The sequence below is a fragment of the Piliocolobus tephrosceles genome, chromosome 16 (assembly GCF_002776525.5).
Source record: "Piliocolobus tephrosceles isolate RC106 chromosome 16, ASM277652v3, whole genome shotgun sequence".
Lineage (NCBI taxonomy): Eukaryota > Metazoa > Chordata > Mammalia > Primates > Cercopithecidae > Piliocolobus > Piliocolobus tephrosceles.
In genome coordinates, this window is record NC_045449.1 from 10,594,605 (window position 1) to 10,602,309 (window position 7,705).

The following is a 7,705-nucleotide window of genomic DNA, read 5'->3' on the forward strand; positions in this document are numbered from 1 at the left end:
ATGGCACGATGTTGGCTCACCGCAACCTCTGCCTCCCGGGTTCAAGAAATTTTCCTGCCTCAGCCTCCCAAGTAGCTGGGACTCCAGGCATGCGCCACCACGCCCGGCTAATTTTATACTTTGGGGTTTCTCCATGTTGGTCAGGCTGGTCTCAAACTCCTGACCTCAGGTGATCTGCCTGCCTCAGCCTCCCAAAGTGCTGGGATTACAGGTGTAAGCCACCATGCCCGGCCTGAGGAAACAGTTTTTTATTTTTTTATGTATTTATTTATTTATTTATTTTCTGAGACAGAGTTTTGCTCTTGTTGCCCAGGCTGGACTGCAATGGCACGATCTTGGCTCACTGCAACCTCCGCCTCCCGGGTTCAAGTGATTCTCCTGCCTCAGTCTCCCGAGTAGCTGGGATTACAGGCATGCACCACCACGCCCAGCTAATTTTGTACTTTTAGTAGAGATGGGGTTTCTCCATGTTGGTCAGGCTGGTCTCAAACTCTCGACCTCAGGTGATCCGCCTGCCTCGGCCTCCCAGAGTGCTGGGATTACAGGCGTGTGCCACCGAGCCCGACCTGAGGCAGCATGTTTTTAAGCCACAAAATGACAGTAAAAAATGCTCACCCGCTCGGCCACTCTGGCTTGCCCTGATAAATCCCCACCCTCCTTGACTTTTCCAATCTGAGGACCAACCAAATCAGCAGTACGTCTTACTCAAAACGCTTTTGCTCTTTTGTTATATTTGGCGCTACAGCTGGGGGTCTCTTGACTGAACATTCCTTTAACACTTCAATCCCTTGATTCTCCAGTCAGTTGTCCATATTCACTTCATGCTGCTGTAATACATTTGTTTCAAAAGGCCAGGATATGCTATGAGTCACTCACATTGGTATATGTGTTTCTGCCATAAAAGAACAAGCTCTCTGAGCTGTCTGTAGATTGACCTTTAAAGTGTAGCCCTAGAGCTTTGTCTTCTAAGAAATCCCGGGATCTAGTCCTACAAGATCAACTCCGCACTGTGTTGTCTAAGCTGACTGGCTATCCTTCAAGATAGTAAATCCTAGCCTGCTCTCCATTCCCCAAAGAGCGGGGAATGTGAGGGCATTTGGCCCCCCTCATTCTGAGGTTAGGATCACGGTTAAAAGTGGAAGCAAAGCAATCCCTTCTCTCCCATCCATACCTTCATTTTGGAGTCCTTCTTCTTGGCCAGGTCCCCAGTAGCTGCAATTGTTGCAAAGTACTGGATGACCCGTTTGGTGTTCACAGTCTTTCCTGCCCCGGATTCTCCGCTGTGCAGAGTGATCAAAAGAGAGAGAAAGAAACAAGTTTGTTAGTATAAACAGGCTTTCCAGGATGTCATACTGAGGCCTGGGCATGGTCTGAGCCACCTCTGACACACACCCATCACACTCATGTGATAGACCACTTGAGAAGGCAGAGGCCCAGGGCACAGGTGCCACAGCCACTTGCTCAGTTGACCCAAGTATGGGTAATTCCATTTTTCTGAGGCCTTATGCAGACCTTCCTGCCCATCCCCAAATCGATCTTTTTATTTATTTAATTTATTTATTTATTATTTTTTATTATTATTTTGAGATGGAGTCTTGCTCTGTCACCCAGGCTGGAGTGCAGTGGTGCGATCTCGGCTCACTGCAAGCTTCGGCTCCCGGGTTCACACCATTCTCCTGCCTCAGCCTCCCAAGCAGCTGGGACTACAGGCACCCGCCACCACGCCCGGCTAATTTTTTTTGTATTTTTTTAGTAGAGACAGGGTTTGACCGTGTTAGCCAGGATGGTCTCCATCTCCTGACCTTGAGATCCACCCGTCTCGGCCTCCCCAAGTGCTGAGAGTACAGGCGTGAGCCACCACGCCCAGCCTGATCTTTTTATTACAGACTCTGCTCCAAACACTTTCCAATGAACAGAATAGAGCCAGTGGCACATTTGGTCACAGCTATGAAACCATTCTATGCCATGGATACTTACGTGATCAGAATGGACTGGTTTTCACGATCTGCCAGAGGAGAAAATAAAATAGAGTTGATGGTGATATAAAAAGAGCTTCCTGATTCGACCCAACTCTGAAGCAGCCAGAGTTAAATTGCACAATTCCTCTTCCTTTACATTTTTTGTTTAGCCTCAGGTGGGAATCTGAAGAGCCTCCATCTGCTTTTTATTTTATTTTATTTTTAATTGACAAATAATAATTGTATATATTTATAGGGTTCAATGTGATGATTTGATATATGTTTATATGGCAGAATGATTAAATCAAACTAACTAACAAATCTATCACCTCACATACTTATTTTTTTGGTGGAGAAAACATTTAAAATGTACCATTTTAGCCATTTTGAAATATACAATGCATTATTACCTATCAGAGTCACCATTCTGTGGGACAGATCACCAGCACCGATTTCTCCTGTCCAGCTGTATCCTTTGGTCAATATCAAAAGCCTCCTTCTTGAGACTGAGACTCAGAGAGGTCAAGTCTCTACTCAGAATCAGCCAGTGGCAGCCGGGTGCGGTGGCTCACGCCTGTAATCCCAACACTTTGGGAGGCCAAGGCAGGTGGATCATGAGGTCAGGAGTTTGAGACCAGCCTGGTCAACATAGTGACCCCCGTCTCTATTAAAAATATAAAAAAATAGCCAGATATGGTGATGCACACCTGTAATCTCAGCTACTCGGGAGGCTGAGGCAGGAGAGTCACTTGAACCCAGGAGGTGGAGGTTGTGGTGAGCCAAGATCGTACCACTGCACTCCAGCCTGGGCAACATAGCAAGACTCCATCTCAAAAAAAAAAAAAAAAAAAAAAAACAGCCAGTGGCTTCTCGTTGTTCTTGTCGTATTAGGGTAAACTATATTAAATGGTCAGTTTTTAGTTTTGACCCATGAAAATACTCATATCCGTTTTGCATGTTCTACCTTGCATTAAATCCAAACTTGTCACCTTGGCATGCGGGGCCCTACGTGATGTGGCCCCTTTCTGCCTCTTTTGGCTCCTTCTTCCTCCTTTCCCGGTGCTAAACACCAGATGGGGTCCGGCCTGGGACCAACGGGCAGCTGCCACACGCCTCATGCAATGCCTGCTCCAGCACCCCGTGCTTCCTCCTGGGAGACTCACCAGTCAGCATGAACTGATAGGCGTTGTCAGAGATGGAGAAGATGTGGGGCGGGGCCTCCTGGCGCTTTTTGCCTCGGTAGCCTTCCACCACCTCAGGGTTGTACACTGGCAGCCACTTGTAGGGGTTGACAGTGACACAGAAGAGGCCCGAGTAGGTCTGTGGGAGGAAAAACATGTATGTGTGTATATGTGTGTATGTGCATATGGAAAATCCCTTGCTAGTATTATTATTATTATTATTATTATTATTATTATTATTATTATTTTGAGATGGAGTGTCGCTCTGTTGCCAGGCTGGAGTGCAGTGGCACAATCTCGGCTCACTGCAACCTCCACCTCCTGGGTTCAAGTGATTCTCCTGCCTCAGCCTCCAGAGTAGCTGGGACTACAAGTACGTGCCATCACGCCCGACTAATTTTTGTATTTTAGTAGAGATGGAGCTTTACCATGTTGGTCAGGATGGTCTCAATCTCTTGACCTCATGATCCGCCCGCCTCACCCTCCCAAAGTTCTGGGATTACAGGCGTGAGCCACCGCGCCCGGTCGCCTTAATTATTATCTTATGTTTCTTTGGGATAAACTTATAAACGGGGGAGGCTACCATTCCTATTTATAGTGAGGCACTGAGACTCAAAAAGGGGAGTAGAGAACCCTCCCACAGTTGGTAAGTCACAGCGCCACGTGACCAAGCCTGGCCCCCACTTCCCCATTCTCCGGCTCCTGGTCCTCCTCCCCACCTTCCTTCTTCCTGCCCCATCCACCTCTTGCTTTCTTGCCTTCTTTCTCCTCCCTCTTTGTCTTTTATTCATCAGCTAGGCAAGCAGTCATCTTCCAGAATCCTGCAGCCCACACACATACGTCTGCCTCCCTCCCCCGCCCACATATCTAATGCCCCAGGGAAACCACTGCGAAAGCCCTGGCTGACATAGATCATCCAGGATGTGTAACGGTCCTTCAGGTTGTACAGCACGGCTGGCTCGTTCAGGTGCGTCAGCATGGCCATGTCCTCAATCCTGTCGAACTTGGGGGGGTTCATGGCGTACACATCCTCTGGTTTGACCACCAGGGTCTAAAAGGGAAGAGGCACAGTGCTTCACTAAGATTGTCTGCACGTCTTGTCTGCCGCCCCCACCAAGAGACCAACAGACTCTGGAGCCTAGATGGAAGGGTCGAGCCCTCGAGCAAGTCCAGCTCACAGCGAGAGGAGAAAAGGCCATGGGGCGGCTTGTGGTGGTGCTGATGGAATGGGGTTTGTTTCTGTTACTCGGGGCTCTTTTTCCTCCCCAGTGGGCCTGAGGTGAGAAACGGATGTCAGAAATGAGAAAAGAGGATCTCTGTGGGTGATGTGGGCGACGGTGGCTGGGAACGGGGCCAGCCGGAACCAGTCAGTAACACTGCCTGGACCAAAATCCAGCTCCAGCAGCTGACTCCAGCAGCTGGCTCTTTCCTGTCTACTGAGAGAAAATGACCCGTATGTCCCCTGCAGTCGTGAGGCAGGAACCAAAGAGAATGAGGGAGGGAGGGCCACATGGATCGCCGGGCTGGTGCCCACAGATCGCCAACATTCTGAGCTCTCTGAAAGCAGCTGTCCAGCCCCTGGCCCACATCTTCCCCCTTCACCACCCAGCCCCAGCATGCTTAGGAAATGGCCCCTCAGCTGCCCTCCCCACCCCTTTCCTGCTCTTTCTGGGGTCAGAGTGTTGGAAGTCAGGCAAACGGCACCATGAGGCAGAGCAGTGGTTCCAAGCACCTGCCCTTCTCTCAAAAGGAGAAATCCCCACACCCTGGGGCTTCCCAGGGCTGCAGGACCTCAGGCACAGCGGGTGGGGAACTTGTCTTCCTCTCCCCTGCTCTGTCCTCACTCCTTTTTCTCTGTGCCCTCCTCTGAAATGGTCAGTTTTCCTGGTTTTGTCTCTGGACAGTGTGGATGGGAAACCTGCCCTTTTCTCTGTCTTCAAGCAGGGATTCATTCAAACCATCCCAGCCAATGAGCCCTCATTGTCTATGATGGTCTCTTAGGTTTGTCTTAGATTATCATTCACGGTATCTAGCTTCCCTGATGTGTTAGGAGCCCAGTCTTAGCTCCTCATCTGAAATACACAGAGAGCCACCTTCTGGGAGCGCCAATGCTGGTAGACCTGCAGGGCAGGTTTTAATGCCTTTTTCCTTCATGCCCAACCCAATGATACTATTTCCTTTACTTGTCTCTTTTATTTTCTTTTTCCTCTTTTATGTTCTTTCTTTCTTTCTCTCTCTCTCTCTCTCCCCCTCCCTCCCTCCCTCCCTCCCTTCCTTCCTTCCTTCTTTCCTTCGGACATTTCTAGATTCTCCTGATCTGGATTTTAGAATCTAGTGAGGTCCAGAATTCCTCTCAGCATCCCCACAATGGCTTGGACCAGAATGTAGTGGGCTGCAGTGCTCATCACCTTCATGATACAAGGAAGCTGCTATTTCATTGAGCTTGTGGTCCCCTAGGACCCCTAACACATTTTCCTTATTTCCTTAGTTAGACGGCCATTGCTAGAAGAATTTGGGACAAATCTAGGCTACCAAAGGAGGGTGTCCTAAAACAGCTGTCATTCATGTTGAACTCCCAACTCCACACCCTTGGGGCACGTGGAGCTGGGCCCCTCTGGCCTACAGTGAACATGGACAAAACTACCTGAAAACTAATTGTCTTCATCAGCCACAGCCAGACTCTAATCCCACCCTGGAACCTGAGGCCAGTATTCACTCTGCTTTCTCCGAGGACACCTGGGAAGCCCCAGGCTACGTGGTATGCGCCATTCCAGTGCTGGAGCCACATCTGGAGGTGGCTGGGGTTGGGCAGATGCATACCCCAGGCAAGGAGGTATGACCAGGTGGAGGGCCAGCAGCCTGTGGAGGTGCAGAGTCTTACCCTGTTGTCCTCAGTTTCCACGGTGACCTTCCCATCCTGAGAACTCTTGATTTTCCCCTTGGCGTATTCTTCCTTTGAGTCCACCACAAAGCAATACGTCTTGGCATCAAAGGGCTGGTTCTGAGCCTCGATCCGCTCCTTTTCTGACTTCCGTAGGAAAGGAGCGGCTATGCCGAACACTTCCATTTCAGTGTCACTACTCATGGTGTCAGCTGGAAGGCAAACCCACCTGGTGAGCTCAGCTGCCCCCTTGCTGGGCACCCGGCAGCTCCAGGCCTTTCTCAGCCTCCACTGTGTCCTCCTTCAGCCACAGGAGCCCTCAGAGTCAGGGCCCCAGGAACCAGGCTGTCCTCATGCCTCCAGGAGCTCCACCCAAAGGACTTCAGTGCTGGGAAATCACACGGGCGCATGTTTACTGAGGGGCTACTCTGTGCGACAGGCTTACAGCCTATTTAACACAAGCTCCTCAAGCATCTGAAGCTTGAATTGGCGATAAGGGGCCTTGGAAGTGAGCGCCACTCTTGGGACCACCTTTTCTGCTTCTGTGACACCCAGGTGTTGCTGAGGGAACGTTTCAAAATAAACACCATTAAAAAAATAAATGCCTTCTTCAAAGAGAGTGTGCTAATGGCAAAGAGCAAAGATATTTTTGAACCATTTCAATCAAGGTGGCAACATGCTCACATGAGGGAACCTGCCTTTTGCTTCCTTGGGTTGCTAAGAACAAAAGCAAGCATCTGACATCAGCATCTGTTTGACAGTACCCCAAATGCTACCTCTTCTCCTGCCTGACCTGTCCTTGTCTTTTTTTTTTTTTTTTTTTCTGAAACGGAGTCTTGCTCTGTCACAGGCTGGAGTGCAGTGGCATAATCTCGGCTCACTGCAACTTCCGCCTCCTGGGTTCAAGTGATTCTCCTGCCTCAGCCTCCTGAGTAGGTGGGATTACAGGCACCTGCCACCACGTCCTGCTAATTTTTGTATTTTTAGTAAAGACGGGGTTTCGCCACGTTGGTCAGGCTGGTCTCGACCTCCTGACTTTGTGATCCGCCCGCCTCGGCCTCCCAAAGTGCTGGGATTACAGGCGTGAGCCACCGCGCCCAGCCACGACCTGTCCTTGTCTAAACATGCTAGTTCCTCTCTCCCTCTGTGCCTTTATAGCCGGTGGGAGGAGGGAGGAACTGGCAAGCTTGGATTGCCTGGAGACCTCCAACAACCGAGGGACAGGGCCCAACTTCTCACCTGAGAGTCCCACCTGCACGATGAGAACAGAAGACAGCAGCAGCCAGGAGATCCCGGACCTGGAATAATACGCCCATACACAACTTAGCGGTACTTGGGGTGGCTGCGTCCATGCAGAATCGGCTTCTGATGAGTTAACTAAAAAGTATAAAAGGGCCAGGCGCCATGGCTCATGCCTGTAGTCCCAGCACTTTGGGACGCCGAGGCGGGCGGATGGCCTGAGGTCAGGCGTTTGAGACCAGCCTGGCCAACATGGTGAAACCCCATCTCTTACTAAAAATAAAAAATAAAATTAAATTAAAAAAAGCTGGGCGTGGTGGCAGGTGCCTGTAATCCCAGCTACTCTGGAGGTTTAGGCAGGAGAATCACTTGAACCTGGGAGGCGGAGGTTGCAGTGGGCTGAGATTGTGCCATTGCACTCCAGCCTGCGCGACAAGAGCAAAACT

General features: G+C 50.1%; 1 protein-coding gene across 1 annotated transcript in view; it reads right to left on the minus strand.

The window, feature by feature from the left end:
• The window catches only part of MYH3 (myosin heavy chain 3), a 28,018-nt gene extending 20,704 nt beyond the window's left edge, over nucleotides 1-7,314 (minus strand). Inside the window, exons 1-6 of the mRNA XM_026456292.1 lie at nucleotides 7,260-7,314; nucleotides 6,021-6,232; nucleotides 4,047-4,190; nucleotides 3,122-3,278; nucleotides 1,978-2,005; nucleotides 1,172-1,280 (exon numbers count right to left, since the gene is read on the minus strand). Of these exons, the coding sequence (XP_026312077.1) occupies nucleotides 1,172-1,280; nucleotides 1,978-2,005; nucleotides 3,122-3,278; nucleotides 4,047-4,190; nucleotides 6,021-6,224 (642 nt within the window). The 5' untranslated portion in view covers nucleotides 6,225-6,232; nucleotides 7,260-7,314. The remainder of the gene's footprint in view (nucleotides 1-1,171; nucleotides 1,281-1,977; nucleotides 2,006-3,121; nucleotides 3,279-4,046; nucleotides 4,191-6,020; nucleotides 6,233-7,259) is intronic.
• Between the last annotated feature and the right edge of the window lie 391 nt (nucleotides 7,315-7,705).